Here is a 20,924-nt window from a genome sequence, read left to right as displayed (position 1 = left end):
AGCATCTTTTCTTTTTAGCTTGAAGAACTCCTTTCAGCATTTCTTGCAAGTGGCTTTCATGGTGGAGAACTCCCTCAGTTTTTTGTTTAGGAAGCCTTTATGTCCCCCTTCATATCTGAAGGATAATTTTGCTGGATAAAGTATTCTTGGTTGGCAGTTTTTATCTTTTAACACTTTGAATGTGTCATTCCATTCTCTCCTGGCCTGTGGAGTTTCTGCTGAGAAATCTGCTGACAGCCTCATAATGGGAGTTCCTTCATAGGTCCCTCCTCCCCACCAGCTGCCTTTAACATTCTTTATCATTAACTTTTGACAATTTCATTATAATGTGTCTTGGGAGTTCTTTTTGCATTAAGATAATAGGGTGTTCTCGTATCTTCTTAGTCTTGTATGTCTAATTTCTTCCCTAGCTTTGGGAAGTTCTCAGCTATTTTTCCTCTAAATATGCTCTCTGCCCTCTTCTCATCTCTTTCTGGTAGACCAGTCATTACTATATTTGTTTTTCTCATCATAGCTGATAGCTTTTTGAGGGTTTTTTCAGTATTTAAAAATCTTAGTGCTCCTTTTCTAAGTCACTTCTAAATTCCTGTCCTCTAGTTGCTGATTTGATCTGATCTGCCCTCTTGTCTAATAAGCTCTCTAATGCATTCTTCTCATTCATTGAATCCTTCAGCTGCAGAATTTGGTTCTTTTTTAAAATTTCAGTCTCTTTGGTAAATAACTCCTTCTGGTCATTAATTTTATTCCTGAGTTCACTGAACTGTCTTTTTGAGTTTCCTTGTAGCTTACTGAATCCTTTGTAACAGCTATTTTGAATTCTTTTATCAGTTAGATTGCAATATTCTGGGCCTTTTGAGTTTGGTTGCTGGAGAATTACCGTTTTCTTTTTGAGATTCTGTATTACCATGATTTTCATAGTGTTTGACAGAATGTGCCTCTGCTGTCACATTTGAAGTAGCACTACTTCTTTCTTTCTTAAACTGTAACAGTCAAAGTAAACAATTATCTGGCAATTAGAAGCCTTTCTTTTGTTTTCTAGAAGGTGGCACATACTATAGCTTGTTTTTTGGTTTCTCTACCTGAACTGGCCCCAGGGCTGCCCCCGGGAGTGCATGTGAAAAAAGCCGGCAGCAGAGTGGGGTAGCTGTGGGCTTTGTATGCTCACGGCACAGAAGGGTGCTCCCAGCGGTCTGCTGGCAGGTCTTTTGCTGAATGAAGTCCTAAAGCAGACAGCAAGGAACACGTTCCTTCCGTGCCTTTTGTTACGCTTGTCAGCCTCTTTCCTCATCATGGAGGTCCCTCCTCAGAAATCTGGGTGCCCTGCATGCAGTCCACACAGCTGGGTGCTTAATTAAGTTGCTCACTGCTTTCCACCTCTTCTGTGGGGAAGGAAGCCTAGCATGTTTACTCTGGGGAGTGGGACCAACGCCTTGAGTTCTTCCTTTTCCTCTCCCTCCAAACTCATATTTATCCTGCTTTGATGGTGTGTCTGATTTTACTGTCAGGCTGGCTGGACCTCCACAAATTCTCTTGTGTGTCCCCTGCCCTGTTTTGCATTCTCCACTTTCAGTTTTCTCCTGATAGCAGCATGTTAGGGCAGGGCAGGCTCACCAACTTCCCTTGGATCCACAGCCCTCCCTGAGGTTCTGTGCACCTATTTTCTGAAGCACAGGTAGGTGGACATCTCCTGGTGTGATGTGCAAAGACACTTTTGTTTGTTTATGAATGTGCAATTAGCTGTAAACACAAGGGGAGAGGGAAAAAAAGGAGCGACTCAGGCCACCATAATGCTGATGTCCCTCGTCTTCAGACTTTGAACCTCGTGTTCTTACCTTGTACCATAAAGATTACTCCCCCCAAAATATGTGGGTAATTTGTAATACACTGAGTTGTTTTTCACTGTAAATCACCTAGATAGCTGTCTGTTAGCTACTATGTAATACTGAGCATTTGCTATGGGCCAGGTTACATGGTGAGAGAGGTAGAAAATGTTGTCATATAATACCTGAAACTTTTTTGCATTTTCTTTTGTCCTTTGCTGGTTTAGAGGTATATACACGCTTAAAATAAGCTGTAATATTAATATTTATAGTATTAATATAAATATTACATATTTTAAATACCGATTCAACTAGTTAATGAATTACAGACAGACAAGTTGTAAGGTGTTTACGTAACGGGAGAGTGGGACTTGTTCCTCTAAAACATGCAGAGTGAGTTCTGGTCCTTAGGTGCCCAATGACAAGGGTAAGAGTAAAGAAGGTTTAGCAGCTCTGGTATTACTGGATAGGAATTATTCTGGACCAAACTCCCTCATCTGAAATCTTTCTACCACCCACTTCTTGCAGCAAGAAGACACTGTTGCCAAACTACATTGCTTCTTTTCACTGGCAGGTAGAGCTGAAGCCAACCATAGTGAGCGTGGACTCCTGGCCCTGTGTTTTACAGAGGACCAAACAGGTCACAGTTAAACAGCAGGGGTAAGAAATATCTGAGCTATTTCCTTCATTATTCTTAAAACTTGATTCTGGCTGTTTCTACCCCTAGAGAGAGAGGACTTTGTTTAACCCTTATTTTGCCACTTTCTGATTGACTTGATTCTTAAAGCACATCTTAACAAAATTACGAGGGAGAGAGTACTTTTCATCCAGGTAATCTGTTCTTTTCTCAAATGTTCCTCTTAATATCATGTGCTTTGTTCTAAGCACCAAAACAGGAGTTTGACATAAGTTAGGTAATATATATCTTCAGTTCCTGGGGGTCTAACAGGGAAGGTGTGGGACTGAGGACGAGGCACAGAATTCTGAGGCCCTCTTGGGCAGTCTGTAGTACGTAGAATTACATACGGAATTCTAGCCAGTTTGTTTTGGGAAAAAAGGCAGACAGGCATCGTTACCTTTTAAGTTAGACCTAATTAATGTATCCTTGCTTCCCTATGTCTAAAATGACTAAGTTACCTATCTTTGGTAAGAAACTACTGTCCCATGACACGAGGTCAGTCTAAACCAGCTCTCACTCTGAGCTTTAAACAAAAAGAGGTACATTAGCGACTGACCCCACAGAATTGAGTACCTCAACAGCTGCCCATTGTCCTATTTCCTACTTTGCTCTTTCCTTCTTTTAACCTTAATATCCCCAAGCTCTTCCTGTTCTTGGTAAAACTGATTTTGTCTTCTCTCATGCCTCTATTAGGCTCACAGTGTCCTCATTATCAGGTACCTAACAGAAAAAGCAACTCCTGGTACCACAGTTGTTACCTTTAATAGATTATATTGTTGTATATATTCAACTGTGCATTTTGCCAGCTACTGATGAATAAGCTGTTCTTATATATAGATCAGCACATTCCCTGATGTTCTAGAAGCGTTCTCTCATTTATGTTAAGAGGGAGGCTTTTCCTGCGGTGAGCTACATGCTCTTCCTTTTTGATAGCATCACGGTCACCTCCCTTTTAGGAAGATGCTCAGGCAACCAGGAAGGCCCCAAAACATAACCCTGACGAATAGCTTAACAAAGACCTCTAGGGAGGGAGGATTTAGGCAACTTGCTTTCAACTTACTTCTAGAAGAAAGGGTGTGGTGGTCAGCACAGTAAAGCTGATCAATAGGCACTGGGCCCTGGTGCCAACATTTAGAGACTAGCTTTATGGCAGTAGGGAGCCCTGTGTATCCTGTTCTACTTATGTAATTTCAGTCAGGGCCTCCACTGGTTTCTTTGAGACAAAGCAGAATCCTTTCTTTTCCTTTTGCTCTCCCCTCCACCTTTACCCTGCTAGTAATCAACGTGGTCTGAATCTTCAGTTTCTCCCTGGTTCAGCCTTGCTGTTTTCAGAGTCTGAAAAAAAGGAAAAGGAAGGTACCTGTTCCAGCTCTTGGTAGGTCGGGAGTCTGAGGTGATGGAGCTCCTCCTTTGATTTTATGAGGGATTCTTTATTCTCCCACTTGACGAAAGCCCGCTTTCTGACCAGGACTGGGCTGGGACATGGAGATGTAGGGCTGGGCAGCACATACAGTGTGTCCTGGGCTGTCTTCCTTGGGGAAGACAACACGAAGTGACCAGAAGGACCCTCGCCGCCAAGCCAAGACGGTGATTCGGTCTGGGTGGCCTTGTGTGCGACAGTCCTCCTCAGCCGCACAGAAATCTTCTGTGAGGACACTCCCATGAGCATGATGGTCCGATCCTTACTCTCCTCACTGTGTTCCACTGCCTCCCCGTTAGGGAATGTGAACGCGCCTTCCTCGGGTGCTGTAGGAAGACATGTGACATGTTAGTCCGGCTCAGAAAAGCAGAGACTTCCTGGACATACAGGAAGTGGCAGGAAAAGTTCCAGGAGACCACAGCATTGTGAGTCAGAAGAGGTGTAATTTTCAAGAAGGGAAAAGTAGATGAATATAGTTACAGTAAGATTGAGAAAAATGATAATGGGCTAAAAAGAATCCTTAGAAGTTCTGATTTGATGAGCAGGTGCCATCCCAGAGAAGAGTTATTAACAAAGAGGTGGACGCACTCTGGATGACAGTGATGCCCTTGCAGGCAGACCTGGGCTTACAGCACTTCTGGAGCGGTTTTCCCTTGTTGCCCATGCTACGCCCACGTTAACCTGCCCGTCAGTCTACTTCCAAGCTCGAGGACTGGGGAGAAGTGGCCTGGAGAAGGGAAGTCTCTAGGTGCAGCCCCTTTCTCCCAAGAAGTCTGCATTGTGTGTGACAGAATTGTGGCACCTGAGGGTGACGTGTAACTCTTAAAACAGAGGGCGCATCACACACAGGTGTATCTTTCACAAGGGTGTTTGTGGTGGTTTCTATTACGAGTGGGAAGGAAGAAGGTGATCCTCCCCTGCGAAAACTGTATTCTTCCCACCTCACTTTCCAAGATGAATGTTCCTAGTGCCTGCTTACCGTGGAGCAGATCTTTGACTCCCAACGAGCAAAGGCTGGACGTTGGCCCCAGAGACGTGCTGTTCTCTGTGGGAGCTGCTGAGTTCTTGGCTCGCTTCTTGCACTCAAACACAACCAGATCTTTGCATTGTTTGTGGCAGTTCATCCCGCAGTCTGTGGACAAGATACTCTCGTCAGGAAGTCTTTCTCTTATCCAGGAGTGCTCTCTGGTCAAACATGCTGGTCCTGTCTTCTGGAGCCAGGACACCTAACGTTTCCAGTGAACTGAGCATTCTTCTCACTGGGTCAACCCTGGATCTTACAGCCTTGTCCCAGCCCTTTTTGTGAGTCTCAGAATCGCAAGTGGCATCCTGTTATCTTGGAGGGAAGAGGTGGTGTCTTCCATCATCCTGCACATAGTGCCTGCTCTCAGGAGAGCCTCTGAAGGCGCCTAGCTATCAGGGCCTATTCTTTCTTTCTTGCAGGAAAAGGTCTTTTCTACTTTACTCCTCAATTTTTCTAGTCACAAAGGAAGGACAATTATGTCCTAGGGCCTCTACTGATAAAACGAAAGCTGACAAGGGCCTTTGATTATCACTTACCTTCTGTTCCAAAAGTGATTCTGTACCTTTCTTTGGGGACCCATTAATCTACCAGCCATCCCTATTTCTAGGACAGCCAAGGCAAAGAGAGGCTCTTGTAACAGGAAGCAGCATAACTAGTCACCCAGAGAGTCCTGTCTTCCTTGTGGCAGTCACTCTCGGGGGCTGCTCTAGGGGGTGAGGCATTGGACTTCATGGACACCTGCTCTGGGTAAAACATTACATCTTACAGGAGAGCCCCTAAGACCACACGCTGGACGAGGCAGAGCCTTACCTTTACACCGATATCCTTGTTTGATCACTCCCCAGAGCTGTGAGACAAACAGGAGACAGTTAGAATGCACCCCACAGCCTTCATCTTCCTGGTGTGAGGCTTGACGTTGACATCCATTCCTTCTTTGCCCTCATTCTACCTCCAGCGGGAGGGAAAACCTATTTCTCTCTCCTTAAACGGAAAGCAGGACAAGTGTGTGCTGATCAGAATCAAATGTTACCAAGATTACTACAGTGGATTTATGACCCAGGCCTGAAGTGGATGGATCACAGGACAAACAGCCTTCTTGAGACTCCAAACTAAAGGGCAGGTATATAGAACCCTGGGGTCAGACACTCGGTTTAGGAGGAAACTGCTGATATGGGTGGGACAGAGGAGGGGCAGAGCCCAGGTGACTTCTTAAAGGCTGTTCCTTTTGAAGGGGAGAGGGGTAAGGATGTCTCATAGTTCTTTTTCCTAACACTTGGAACAGCGTATGGATATAATATTTAAAAAGTATATCCAAAATTTAATATTTCCTTACCATTTATCCCAAGCCCCATGCACCAGAAGGAAAAATACATCAGGAAGAAATGGGAAAAGATGAGTCCAAGTAAAACCCCCGGATCTGAGGACTAGGTCACTGTGGCTGCGATGAGTTGATAAAGGTGTGGAGATCTGTGTCTGGCCCAGCCAGTGACACTGTCTCATACCCTCCCCAAGTTTCACCCCAAGGCACTCTAACAACTTACAAATCCAGCGCAGTTGTCACAGAAAGTGGGCTTCAGGTAGGTGGTCTCTTGGAAGTTGTGAGAGAAGCCCAGGCCCAGCTTGGAGCAGATTGAGCTGGCCCTCATGAAGTAGGCCGTGATCTCGTCTCTGCTGATGAGGCCTTCCCTGCCAGCACGTGACAGAGACAAGGATGTGAGCGGAGAGAGCAAGGGTGGCTTCTCGGCTTAGAAACTCACCTTCTTTTTACCCTTGAGTGGCAGTACAGTACATATTACCTGACAGTGACTTCCATGAGCCCTCCTCTTAATAAGGACACAGGGATAGCATGTAATAAGCAGGTGAGGTGGGTTACTTATATCCACAGTAGTAGTATTTGGCTAAACCAGGTTTTCCTAACTAATTTAACCACTATCCACAAGATTTAAAAAGAACTGATGGAAATGTGTGTTTAGGGAGAGAAATAACCTTATGCTGTGGTTTCTGACTTCAGATGGTACATACTATATAACTGGAACCCACCAGCCAGACATTTGGTTTCACACAGAGAACCAACATAGAACTTAGCTAACCCTGAGAAAAGTAACATGCAAAGTATTCATAAATATTAGTTGTTTCTCATAATCGGTAAGGGCAAAGCAAGAAGGAAGACCAAACTTACAACTGACTATGCATAAACTGGCAGAATTATAGGATCTTCAATTCTAAGGTATTTTTTAAAAGTATGCATTTTTCATGGCCTTTAACAGTCCAAACAAAAACCGGACAGGCATTACTTTGATGACCACTCTCTCAGCGCCAGTGCTCATTAAGTGACCACAGCAGCAACACATCCGAGTTTGCAGAGTCTTCCAGTAACACATTCATAAAGCATTCTCACCAGCAGGCTCATAACCGCATTTCCTATACACAGACCCTCACCTGTCCTTGTCCATCACACAGAAGGAAAATGGAAAACTCGCAGCAATCTTCTCAAACTCTTCCTGAGAAATGTATCCATCCTGGTCATGATCATAGTTCTTGAAGACAGACTGAAAAAAGGAGTTGTTTTGGTGATTATCAAAGAGAAACCAATCATTTCTCCCTTTAGCCAAATGACAAAGGGGCTGGAACAGCTGGAAAAAGGCCTCTTCTCAGTCTGAGTGAGGGGAACTAGGGAACATGCTCCTTGAACCGCTGCAGAGACGCAGCGGGTCACATCCCACCGCCTCTGGGGGCGGCTAGGCCCTTTCATTTCCATCTGCACATCACTGCCCTCAGCCTGGCTGCTGAGCCCTGAGCTCACTGCACTGAGGGATGCCCCCCCCCCCCCACCGCCCTTCCTTCAGTGCACAGCTCAGATTGCAGCTTCAGCTCATGGCCCAGTGGGAAGTGCTCCCTACCCGGCTCTTATCCTCTACGAGTTGTTCTGTCACTTGCTGGCTCGTACTTTCCTACTGTTACACTGAATGGTCCACAGGAGAGATGTGGAAATATGAAAACATATACCTTCAACATTCAGCACAGTGAACTGAATCAAACAGTGCCAAACTTTTCAGTTTTAGATTCTCCTCATCACCCTTACTGGATCCCCAAAGCTTTTCTAACGCCTCTCTGCCCCCAAATCAACCGGCAACCTTTAAATACATGCTCTCTCTCTAGGCCTTTAAGAGGTACACCTCCCCCCATATAAGGTCAAAGTGTGTTGGCAGAAATGTAACTTCTGAACTGTTCTGCAGCCACAATAGAAGTGGCTCCCTGTGCTCACACAGGAATGGGTTTCACGTCTCTTACCTTTGTATTTCTACCACTGTGCTCCCCTCCGCGCACAAACAGAACTAAGCCAGGCAGTGCCTTGCGTTTGTCTGCGGAAACACAGGTGTACTTACGTCCACCATCCTCTGGACGTGTTTGCTTATGGTCTTTGGGTCAGGTTTGGGAGATACTCCAGAGGCCCAGTCCACTACTACTGGTGGCTTTGAAGGTGTTAGTGGCTACAAGGAAATATTCAGAGAAATCCCCGTGACCATAATGCAGTCTTATAACCTACAGCTCTTCCCTCCCCATTGCCTGGTAGCTGCACCTGCGGACAGCCCTCAGGACGTGTGGCAGCAGGGAGCGGAGAGCCCACACGTAGCTGAACTCCAGTGCAGCAGCCCTGGCTAACAAGTAGTGTGCTTGACAGTTTGCCGAGAGCTCCTCACGCATTTACCTCCATCTGAGGTAACTTACAGTCCTCTGTACGCCTGGGTTTCAGTTCCCTCACCATTACAGCTTCTGTTGAAGCTACTGACAGAGAGTAAAAGTAGATCATTTAAATATCCTCTCTGTTCTCTACTTACTATTTAGTAGAGATGTGGATGAAGAGAAAAGTAGCTCAAAGGCATAAAGACACACAAGAAAAAAACCAGAGGCCTAGACAAGCTGAGATGGAATTGATTCCTAAGTATTTGAGACTTGGTGTAAATTAAAATCTCTTTCAAAAACAAAAGAAGGTCCGATGCCCTCTAATACCCTGAAAATGGAACCTACCAAATCTTTTCAGTGACCATCTTTGATTACAATAGGATGCTAGAGCCTGACCTTTCTGTATAGAGACAATGAAATTTAGCCATCTGAACAGAAAAGCTGAGTTTCTTACGTAGAGGAACTCTACCTTTGAGTGCCACTTGTTTTGGGGCTGGGAAGCCTCCCAGGAGACTGTGGATTATTGGTCCTTCAGAAGGAAGACTGAAACTACTTCACCAGCTGCTAGGGGGGGCAGGGCCAAGGTCAGCTGTGAGTCCCTGCTGGGCAGCACCAGGGCTGCACTGTTTTGAGGGCTTCTCAGCACAAGAGGTCAAAAGACCCAGCAGACTGCTCTTTCTGAACCAGATGAATACAGGCTGATACAGCTTTTCTATCTACCAAGCTGGAAATCCTCTGAAGTTAAGCATCTGATTAATACACACATCAGTATTATCAAGTCAAGGACGAGAAACAACTGATGTAAGGACAACTCACACTCAGCAGGAGGGAGCACTCACTCCAGCCTGCGACGCCGTACCCCTGCTCACGTTAGTAAGCCACGGGCTGATCCCACCGCTCCTCCCGACACTCACAGCAGGCAGTTCTTCACTGTCCACATCTTAGTCTTATCCCCTCAAGTAGTGTGCAGACTCTTTATGATCAGGAACTATTCCTCGGACATGCTGAACCTTTCCCCATTCCTAGCACATGTTTGAGCACACAGTAGAAACTGAACGAAAGCCCACTCCTTAAGATGAATGACCTTGATGAGCAGCTTGTAAAAAAGCACATGTTACACGTGGGAGTCCTAATATGAAAAACTCACGGGGGCTTTGTGGTTCCTGGGCTCCCGGGCATAGGAAAGCTCGTAGATCTCATCCTCAGTGTAGTAGAGATCTAGGGATAACTGCGGATCAAAGCAGAGCAGAGCAGAGCAGAGTTAATCGCTGGGATGCTGTTTGCCTTTCCCAGGGCTGATGTGTTTCTTTCCTGTTCTTCCCCTCCAGTGGTTTACACTTCTAGGCTCTAAGTCATTTGTTTTTAAAAATTCACAGAGTTTGGAGGGTGTGACACCTACGGCTGCAGTATGGGCAACCATTAGTTCTTATTAGAGTGTTTTTAAATTCTGGTGAAGTCTCAAGATGCTCTCTTTTAAACTACAGTTTAATGTCTAAGGTCCTAGGTAGAGCTTAGGCCAAAGGCCCTGCCTGGTTACATGCTCCACACCTCATGTGTTCTCCCCCAAGCAGATGGATGATCTGAAAGGACAGTCTGCGTGGCCTGATACTATTCAAATTTGATTCCAGCAACGGAACCCAGTTTAAGTAACAGGTATTATTAAACAATATTAAGAGTTAATGAGTTTCATATATCTTAGAACTATAAAATTTTAGAGGAAGGAGGTCTTAGAAATAATCTTGTTCTTAACCTAGATTCTATGGATGGGCTTCAGGATGCTCAGAACTCAAAAACATATACTACTGACAATATATGGCTTATGTATATTTTGTGGGGAAGAATGTTCACAGCTTTCATCACAGAATCTGTGATTTAAAACAGGTCAGATTCAGTGCCTCTCTCCACAGATGATGACATCTAAGGCGGAGACCTGACAAGGTTGCCCGGCCAATTAGCGAGAGGGCTCAGATTAGACACCAGCTGATGCCAAGCCTGGGCTGGATCAGAATAATCCTGTGAAGTAGGAAGAGGCAATAGTGATCATTCCATTCTGCCAAAAAGGTGGGTTAAAAATTGTGTAATTTTAGAACTGAAAGAAGGAAGAGGCAATAGTGATCATTCCATTCTGCCAAAAAGGTGGGTTTAAAAATTGTGTAATTTTAGAACTGAAAGAAGTGAGAAATCATCACGGAGATTAATCCCCATGATTTTACAGAGGAGGAAACAGCTAAGTCCTCACAGGCACACAGCTGGTGAACTACAGAGTCGCAGGTCTAGAAGGGAGTTCAGCTGATCTCACCCTGCACCACAAATGTTCGTCTGCCTGGCTCTGGGAACAGGGATCAAAGCCAGTGGTGGCAGGATCCAAATAATTATTTACTTATTTACTTACTCACTCACTGCCTTGTCCTTTTTCTTATGAGAACCCACTGTCTCCATCTCTTACCAAGTCTTGTATCCTCATTTGCTATCAGCTCCTCCAACAGAGCTTAGGCCTGACTTTTGCAGGGTGGGGAAACACTCCTGGAAGTCCAAAGGGCATGCTGCTTAAGAGCACAGCCCTGGTGTCCCACCACCTGGTTCTGAGCTGAATAACTTGGCCTCTGGCAAGTTATGTCTTTGTGCCTCAGTTTCCCCATCCATAAAATGGAGGTGATACCAGCATCCACGGCATGGAGTTTTTATGAGTGTTAACTGAGCTGATATTTGATAAGGTGCAGGGATGGATGCCTAGCACACAGAAAGTGCTTAGTGATTTGCCCGCACATGAGCCTTACCGTCAGCAGGTGCACCAAGTCCTTGTTGGCCTCCAAGGGTGGGGCCACCTCTTGCAGCTGGACCAGTTCATTGATATGATTGTAAAGGGCCAGCAGCTTGTGGACATTGACCTTCCCCTCCTCCAGATAGTCAGGCATGGCTTCGTACAGGGAGATGAGGTCCTTGAGGTGCACCCCCAGGATGGGGATCTTGAAGTGGGTGCACTCCCCGTAGGCACGCCGGTAGTTGTCGTAGTTTCTGCAGGAGGACAGCAGCTCGGTCATCTCACCCAGAACCTACAAAGCAGAAGAGACCCAATCACAGGGAATCCCACAGGCAGGCTGTGCTGTCTGCAGCAGCCACCTGTTTACTCACGGTTCCTACCATGATCTCACCCCACACCTCATATGTCAGGGGAGGAGGGACCCAACTAAAGGTGCAGAGTATGACTCCCAGATTAAAACTCCAGCTTATGTCAAACGTCACCGAGCACATTTACAAAATGCAAGTTACACTTTACTTGATTCTACTACATAAGCAGGAAATTTTACATGAGGTTTCATCTACTGTTTTTATACTAAAATTGTTCTTTTTAAAAACAAATAAGCATCTGATAAAATTTTTAAGGTATAAGAGTATACAGTGTCCCTCTGACCTCTGTCCCCAAGCCATGCAGTCCCCTTCCCTAGTGTCTTCCAAAAGCTTCCAGAGATACCACATTGCATCACACTCGAAGGGTGAGGCCTGCCTGGCTGCCTGAGGAAGTGTGTGTTTCCAGTACGGCCTTCAGTCGTCCATCGCCTGTTCTTACTCCTTATGCTGGGCCTTAGCTCGGTAAGTCTCAATATGGGCCTCTGTCTATGAAGCAGGCGACATTCCACTCACACACCGAAACCCTAAACAGGGAGACTGAACAGACTAGACCAATTCCCAGCAAAGGACCTGAGAGGGGATGGGGCAGAGGCCTCGGGTTGCTGTGTGTGGGAGCCAGCACCCTGCTGGACGGGAGGGGGCGCGCTGCTCACCGGCACAGCAAGGGAGCAGCCGGGTCTGCTCTTCTTTTCAAACACACCTGGGTCAAGTCAGCACATGGTTCACAGAACCCCATTCCCCATGTGTGGTGACCAGCTTTCTCAGAAGCAAAGACAGGAAGGGGAGACTGCCTGCTAATCACGTCACAACACAAAATAACATTTGAAACACTGTGCCAGAAATTCTTGTCATAAACTTGTGGCCTGAGAAGTACCATTTCTCCCCGATGAAGAACTCGAGGTCTCAGAGAGAGCCTCCCGCACTCGCTCGGAGCCGGCAAGAGAGCCTCCTCACACACCACTAGCAGCAGTGCGGGTGAGCGTGAAGTATGGAGATGCTCACGAGACGGGGGACCAACCACAAAAGTGAGATTTTTGTTCCACTTAGATGATGAAATAAACCCTGGGGTGACACTTGCTGTAACCTTGGACTTAAAAATTCACTCTGCAGACCACCCTGAAGGTGAAGCAGCTACAGACAAGGGAGCATTGCTGTGGGGGACCCCAAGCTTTAGAGGAGCAAGCTAAGCCCCTCTGTCACCTCTGACACATGGGCAGTCTTCTCTCTTGTTCCGTCTGGTCTCAGCAGAACCATGAGGGGATGATAAGGTGACCAGACCACTGGGAGGGCAGGGTGGGGCGGCATCCCCAAACCCCAGCTTTGTGGGGGCAGCCTCCTGAACGGAGGCTGACACTTGGGAAACGGATGGGACAATGAGGCTTAGACATCTCTCCTGAAGAAGAGTCTCCCAGTGTGCCAGCTCGGGAGGCCTGGTCGGTCCTCTTGCATGAGATGAAATGCTCAAAGAGCAGCCATTATGGAACCCGCAGCATCCATAGCTGCATGTCTGTCTATACTGTATTGTGGTTTACATGAGTTAAGAACAGCCCTACAGCATAAAAGATTAAAGTCCTTTCTGCAAAATCTAATTAATAATGTAGGCAAGTACATAGGACATTTAAGAAAAATACTCCCCAATAAAAACTGCTGCAAACTGAAAAGCTCATTTCCAACTCTCTGGGAAAATCCAACTCTCCATAATGTCACTAAGAGTTCTGCTTAGCGCAGTTTCTAACGTGTCACTTCATAATCTCACTTGACATGTGCACTGAACTACAGTCACTGAACTACGGTCCCTTGCTAGAGCAAGGGAGTGGATACTAAAGATGGTGGCTCTGAACACTCAGTGGCATATGAACAGAGGAAAGAGACACACAGTTTCAAATCACCAGCAGGAATAGGTACAGTAACACTGAGGCCAGACGGAATCACAGTCACTCTCAAATCTGTGGTGTCCCTGTCCTGTGCGTTTTCCTGGGGGTTGCCTCCTTGGTATCGTGCCTGGTTGACAAGGAACTAGGAAAATCACCGTGCCTAGGTCTGGGGACAGCTGAAGGTGCACGAACTCCACCCCGAGGTTCATGAAGGAAAAGAAGCTCTGATGGGTAGACTAGGCTGGGAGGGGAGAATTTCCCTCCTAGGCCAGGCCAGGCGTGGTTTGGAAGTGCTCTCTGGGTTGCCCCTCAAGGAGGATACACTGACACTGGTCCTAGGAATGCTGCTAAAGGGCCCCAGAGGAGACAGGAGCACTGACCTTATTGATTTCATGCGGGACATGTGAACTTGTCTCCTTGAGCCTGGAGATGGAGCTGTGACACAGCCCTCCTATCACAGCCATCAGCGTATTGAAGTTCTGTAGTTGGTGGAGCTTCTGTGACACAGAAAACAGCAGGGAGCAGAGTCACTGTACATGTCAGTTACATGGGAGCTTAGAGACTGCTGCTTGTCTGTGCTACGAGTCTTCCTGATACTGGCCAAAGGCCAGCGATCAGGTATTGGAATTTTCTATCCATTTCTTCCCTTATGCTTAATTCCAGACCATTAGGTCCCAAATCTAGTAAAGCATCACATCTTCCTCCTTTTGTTGCTGCTGGACCACCCTCCGTGTCAGTGGTTTCTAAGAATCACCCAAAGTTCTTATTTAACACAGATTTCTGGACCCAAGTCCAGATGCTCTCATTCCCTGGATCTGGGGCTGAGCTTACGGATCCGTGCTTTTAACACACTTTTAGTTAACATTAGAGCAGGTGGCCCATGTCCCATATTTTAAGAAACACTGGTGTGGAACGTCTAGAGCTGGAAAAATACATCATTAAGTGTGATCTTTTATAACCTTCACCCCAAAGTAACCAGAATGTTTTATTTCTGAGGGCAATGCCAGTGCTATATAGCATAGTAACTGGAAAGACACGCTAGAATCTCTGTGGAACTTCAAATGTGTGTTCATAGTACCTGCTTTACTCTCACCAAATGCTTAAACTCTGCCCCTCAAACATTAAACCCCAGGCATTTGACACAACATGGGCTCAAAGACCTAACTCTCGTTGGTCCAGCTCCACAAAAACCTGGAAATGCTCTTTCCTTTGCCACGTGGGCCACATTTGGGAGAGCAATGTAGGCTAGTAAGCATCTTCTGAAAAGTGTTAAGGGTCTAAACAGATCCAAACCTGTATCCTGACCTCGAAGATGGCCTTTATGACCCTCTCCACATCGCCCTGCGTGGGAACTAGGAAAATCACCGTGCCTAAGTCTGGGGACAGCTGAAGGTGCACGAACTCCACCCCGAGGTTCATGAAGGAAAAGAAGCTCTGATGGGTAGACTAGGCTGGGAGGGGAGAATTTCCCTCCTAGGCCAGGCCAGAAGCCTTAATCCAGTCACTCACCTGTGCCACCTGGATGAACTTGATGAAGACTTGAGCCCTGAGCTGCGGGGTGGGGCGGCTGAGAACCATCAGCTGCACCCACTGGGAGACGCCGTTACACAGGGCAATGGACCGCTCCATGGTGGGGTTCTCCTTCACGCAGCTATTCACAAGGTAGTTCTGATAATCGGAGAACTGGGGAAAAAGAAACTCATCAGGACTGCCGCTCCGGTGTTCTGGGAAGTCCGAGGGGCAGATCTCCTCTGCTCAGCGGATGGCTAGACTCTGTGATGGGACAGAGGTGCTCTTGGCCCTCTGCTCCCGCATGTCCTCCACCTGGCTGACAAGAAGGGGAGGGAGGGCATCTTTCTTCCTCTACCCACAGCATGGTCTCTACATCAGAAGTCATCAGCATAAACAGATGTGACACATACTAGTTAATTCAGTACTGTATTCGAGTAGATACCCATAGTGTCCCTTCTAAATTCTAAAGAGTAGTAGTCAAGAAAACTCTCAGGACAAGTTCCAGCTCTGCTGAAGTTAAGGGAAAAAAGATAATCTCACAACTTCTCTCTCTCCCTCCTGTTTTCTTAACTTAAAAATGGCAGGATAACATCTGCCCTGTTTGGGACATGGAATTGTTAATAAGAACAGACACGATAGCCCGTAAAAGCACCTTAAGTTTTCAAAGTGCTACGTGAGTGTGACTTGGTGCTAACACGATAATTATTAACCTCATGCTGAAACAAAGCTATTTAGATTTCCTTCTGCTCACCAATTTCTGAGCACAAGCCAAGTGAGTGGAGTACATGAAACCTGCTTAGCTATAATGTGGTGACCATACTTTCCCAGCCACTTAATGGCAATGATTATGGCTGACAATGAAACAGCAGCTGTGAAACAGGAACTGTCCCAGAAGATCACCACATAACCCATGGCCACACAGTTATCGTGGCCCTGACACAATGCTGCTCCAACAGTGTAACTGAAAGGGAGGCGTGGCCCGCTCTGCCCCAGCGCTCCCACCGAAGTGTGTGATGCTGCTCCCCTGCTCTGGCCAGCTCTCCACTTCTGAACGCTCCTCTGTGAGATCAGGTGTGACCATGTCACACAGTGTAGCCAGCAGAATGTGAGTGGAAGTGACATAATGACTTCTGAGAAAAAGATGTAAGAACCAGTGAATGACTGGCTATATTGTCTTTCCACGCTGCAGAGATCATGGAAATTTTTACCAAGATGGAACCCCCCTGTCCGGGTCCTCAAGCACCTGTGATCAGCAGAGGCCCCTGCTGACCTGGGTCAGACGTGTAGCGTGAGGGAAGAATTAACTCTGGCTTTGTTAAGTCACTGAGATTGGGTGGGAAGAGGGTGAGGGGACTGTTATCAGTGTACATACCTTACTCCTGCCTGACCGGTAATACACTGATGAGAAAAATCTCATAACCTAAATAGAATGAGTGCAAATTGACTGAGCCCCATTTCCCTGTGCTGAGATCGCTGATGGGTGGAAAAATATGGAGACCAAATCTGCTCTTTAAGAGAGACATATAAAGCAAACATCTTACTGGTTGTAAGAAAAGTTTCCCCTGATTCATTCCAATGAATACATTGATATACCTCTCCCACTATAAATACAATGTATTGAATCCATTTTTTAAAAAAAGAATTGTCTCAGTACACTTCTTACACCAAGTATTATAATAATAAGCAGAAAATACTAAATGCCACTCAATTCATAGCAGAAATAAAGTTCCCTCCCACCCTATGTTGGAAGAACACTTGTTTGGGGAAACTGTTTGGAACTGCGTAGGAAAAACAAAAAAAATCCCCCCAAGTCTTCTGCTGTGGGGGACCATGTCATTCAAAAGAAACAAAGATTCACACTGGTGTTTCCATTTGCAGACAGAACCCTGCCTCAACCCTGGGGGAGCACTGGCTCCGAGCCCTTGTTCTACACTGACTCCTCCCTTCCAGGCCCCCTGCTCCGAGCACGGCAGGGAGCAGACGTCCTGCGGGTTGGACAGAACAGCCCTGCCAACAGGGCCCCGTACAGCTCAGATTTCCAGCTTGATAAATGGCTCTCTTCAGTGTCCTTCCTGTGACAGAGGAGGCACTGCCAAAAGGACACTCCCCAGGCGGAGCTTGCCAATGGGGGCCCGTGGTTCTGTCTGAGGGGTGCCAGTGAGGAGACCAGGGGGCCACACAGATTAATGCTTGGAGATTTATTTCCAAATGGGGCTGGGGAGGTGGAGGTTCCTGGCTGATTGGCCAAATAGCTATGTAAAAACAGGGAAGATGTCAATGTTAGGGGAGAAAAGATATAAAATCCCTGTCACCTGGCTTGCAGCTCTCCCTCCAGACACAACCAGGCTCAATAAATTGGTGCTGAGTGACCGAGAGGGGCATGTGATCTTGGCCTTAGCTCTGAGTCTAATAAATTGGGTGACCTGGTCCAAGCCTCCCCTGGGGCCTCCATCCCCTCACTGGGGCACAGATGCTTCTAAGAAATGCACCCAGCAACTAGGCAGTCTGTTTTCAGAGCAAACGTGAAGACTGCATCTTTTGATAGTGGCAGGGACTGAGTGGAGTCAAGGTGTCATTTCTTGGGAAGGCACACTGGCCGGTGAGGGTTTGATGGCATCTGACACGTTGACAAGTTCTCTTGTATCACAGTTTTAAGGAGCAAGGTTTGGGTCGGCACAGTTTCTCTCTAGAATCAGGGGTGACTGCTGGGCCCCGTCAGCACTACTTCAAAGTTTAGGCATATTCTGGGCTAGACCAGTAGCACTTAACTTTATTCTGGGATTTCCCAGAGCTACCCAAAGCCTATCCTAGAATGAACTCAAACTCTTACAGGACTGAACCCCATTTTGCAGGGAGTTTGAAAATTCTTTTAGAATTCTGGAAGCCTAATGACTATCATGGGTAAAATGTGTGCGCACACTCGTGTGCACAAGGTATCACGTGTGCTCTTGTCACCTGAGTGAGGGGTGAGCGAGGCAGGGTGCGCTTAGACGGTTGGGGGAGCAGAGCAGGAGCAACAAATAATTCAGTGTGTCTGGATTTTCCCGACTATACAAAGTCTGAGGGGAAAGCCTGCCAGCGCTGAGGGGGCCTCCAGGGTTCGGGGGTGACTGGCCTGCTGAATTCCTCTGCTTATTTTCAGAAGTTTCTCTCCAGCCCCCTGGGGCCATACCGATATCCTCCGGAAGGACTTGAACTCCAGGTAGGTAAGGTGCTCGGATAGCTCCTCTGGTTCCAGATGGTCAAACAGCAGGGAGACTTTCCGTTTCTTGCTGGTGTTTGATTTTATCCTTTGAGTCAGTTTCCTGGACCAGTCGCGGGCATTGCTTTTGTGGATAAAAGTGAAAGGGAGAAGACAGAAAAAGAATAAATCAAAATTGCTTTTTAATGCAAGTAAATCCATTAACATTTCCCACAAGAGTGAACAAAGCATCATTAGCTAACTTGCCTCGGCCGAAACAATGCATTAACAGTTTCCCCAAACCAGTTTTCCCATGGCTGCAACTAGGAAGCCTTGCGGTTTTCCTTGAACCCTTTGAACATGCCACAGGAACTGGGTAAAATGCGTTCACCTTAAGGCCGTGGGAAGGACTGAGTGTCAGGCGTTGGTCACGGTGTCCTAGCCTTTGGTCCTGGCACCCCTGTCTAGCCCTGGCATGTCTGCTCCCCCCATGCCTCCTGTGTGTTCCTTCATCTCATGAGAGTGACGGGGACTCTGGTGGGAAATCTCAAGGTAGTGGGGCAGTATTCATGCTACAGAACCACAGAGAGCCACACGGAAGAGAGGTCGTGCTGCGGAATCGTGTAGAAACATGTGGTTACTCTGGGCAGACTTGTGGCATTTTTCTCAAATGTCCCCGGTCACCGAAATGACCAAGGAAGCCTTGTTAACCCTAGAGTTAGCCCCACACACATTTTCTTGTAACCAATCCATGCATTTGTTAGTCAGTTTCAATTTTCTTCCCTAAGGAAGCAAAGGGAAGCAGCCGCTTTGAAAGGTAGCAGGTTGCAGATCTGTGTTTCCCAAACTGGTCTTCCTGAGAAGCTTGTCTTCTGACAAAAGGCTTCTATGGTCAAATGAGTTTGGGAAAGGCCACAAATTCTGTTGCCCCCTCACCCAATGAGCATAACAGACTCTGAGATGCATTGCAAAAGGAGAGCTTAACTCACTATTCCTCAAGTATACCTGGTCAGGCCGTATCCCACTAATTCCTAAAGAATATACCGTGGAAAATAGAGGAAGTCAGCTAGGGACGTGCTGGGACAGGCGATCAGGACTCGAGAACCACCCTGGGCCCTATGTGCTGTGTTTTTAAAATGAAGACACTGTTAGTTCAAGAAGTTCTTTTATCTTTCAAGTTATTATAATTCTAAGCAAAGTAGTACAGAGAGTCCAAACTGATACATAGATTTATTTGGCATTCTGAAACGTGATTTGGAAATCATTTCTGCACGGCATGGCACAGGGCGCTGTGGGCTCTCAGAGTCCAGCTTCTGCTCTGCCATTCACTTAACTAGCTGTGCGACCCCAGTCGAGCCAGCTGTGCTAAGCCTCAGTTTCGCAGGATGTTGGATGAAATGATCTTTCGAATGTGTTTCAGTCCTAGAATTCTATATCCTAGGGATGTGTATTATTCCAAAATAAAGCGGCCACCTTGTGAAGACCTAAGCACGCAGTGAGTATGCTCTCCTCCCCCCAAATGAGGACAGGCGTTCATTTTTCCAGAGTGGGACAGTCTCATAAATAAGAAATCCAAGGAATAATCTGAAATATTCTTAAGATCCTTTTCACCTCTGTAAGTCCAGGTGTCTCCCACAGATGTCTGTGTATTTTATAAACCCCCTGCTCGACCCACTGTCCAGCAGTCCCTTCTCCATGTGTGAGTTCAGGATGCCTCCAGGCATCAGCTGCTGAAGAAGCATGAATTTATTCACTGCACTTTCAGTTTCTTGTGACCTGGATACATTTTAGTCAGTATTTTGCTACCTGATTTCCTTTTCACTGGGGCTTATTATTAATTTCTGCTCTTGGATATTAGTCCCCTCAGAGTTACCACCAGGGGCTTTGCTCTGCTCTGCTGGTAAATGTCAGGCTCTTCTCTTTGGGGAGGCGACTGGAACCTGCCTGTCTGGGGGCTTCTCGAGTAGGGAGAGCAGCGGCCACACCGGGAAGCGGGCCTCGCTGAGCGGCCTGGATTGTTCTATAGGAGGGAGGGGGTTTCGAAAGGGGAGTCAGAACCTTGACACTCACATTTGAGTTGTGTCGATCAGGCGGCAGTGCAGCTCCTCGCCATTGGCTTTCACCAGTTCCTGGAACTCCTCCATAGTGTTTGCCAAGCTGGCATCCATTTTAAACATGATCCAGAATTCCGTTATCCAATACCTACAAGGTGCGAGTTCAAAAACACAGTCCAAAACTGAAGCCAAGGACTCACATTTTGGTGGGTTCTTTCCATGAAGCGGATTCAGAAAAAGACAGGCTGGTTTGTCCTTCTATAGTCCCGGGAATACAGAATGTATATTCTCTACACAGAACATAAGGAGCTGGGGTGGGGGTGGGGGGAAGAGAAGAAAACCACCCTCTGACGATCCTCTGCCCCGCACACGTACTACATGCTGTGGTAAGGTGTAAAATAACCACAGGAGCCATTACAGCGGTTTAGGCACAACTAGGTGTCTCAGAGAGAATTATAAATAAGATAACTGCAGATAAACCAAATGCCCAAAGATGGGACCATGCACCTGTAAGTTACACTTTATTATATCTTAAAATAGTAGATAG

The 20,924-nt window shown here is 46.7% G+C and overlaps 1 protein-coding gene across 6 annotated transcripts in view; it reads right to left on the bottom strand.

The window, feature by feature from the left end:
* Positions 1-20,924, bottom strand: part of RASGRP1 (RAS guanyl releasing protein 1) — a 79,956-nt gene that overhangs the window by 6,530 nt on the left and 52,502 nt on the right. For 5 of the 6 annotated variants that reach the window (XM_064485755.1, XM_064485750.1, XM_064485752.1 and 2 more), the window contains 12 exons: positions 20,394-20,525; positions 18,315-18,468; positions 15,140-15,313; positions 14,011-14,127; positions 11,405-11,680; positions 9,775-9,855; positions 8,330-8,434; positions 7,383-7,492; positions 6,485-6,629; positions 5,754-5,790; positions 4,899-5,051; positions 3,860-4,245 (listed from right to left, as the gene is read on the bottom strand). In XM_064485755.1, the coding sequence (XP_064341825.1) occupies positions 3,860-4,245; positions 4,899-5,051; positions 5,754-5,790; positions 6,485-6,629; positions 7,383-7,492; positions 8,330-8,434; positions 9,775-9,855; positions 11,405-11,680; positions 14,011-14,127; positions 15,140-15,313; positions 18,315-18,468; positions 20,394-20,525 (1,870 nt within the window). The remainder of the gene's footprint in view (positions 1-3,859; positions 4,246-4,898; positions 5,052-5,753; positions 5,791-6,484; positions 6,630-7,382; positions 7,493-8,329; positions 8,435-9,774; positions 9,856-11,404; positions 11,681-14,010; positions 14,128-15,139; positions 15,314-18,314; positions 18,469-20,393; positions 20,526-20,924) is intronic. The other variant, XM_064485751.1, reaches the window with a different exon arrangement.

This window comes from Camelus dromedarius, chromosome 5 (assembly GCF_036321535.1).
Source record: "Camelus dromedarius isolate mCamDro1 chromosome 5, mCamDro1.pat, whole genome shotgun sequence".
In the NCBI taxonomy this organism is placed as follows: domain Eukaryota; kingdom Metazoa; phylum Chordata; class Mammalia; order Artiodactyla; family Camelidae; genus Camelus; species Camelus dromedarius.
The sequence above is the reverse complement of the archived record's forward strand: the minus strand, read 5'-3'. Positions and strand labels throughout refer to the sequence as shown.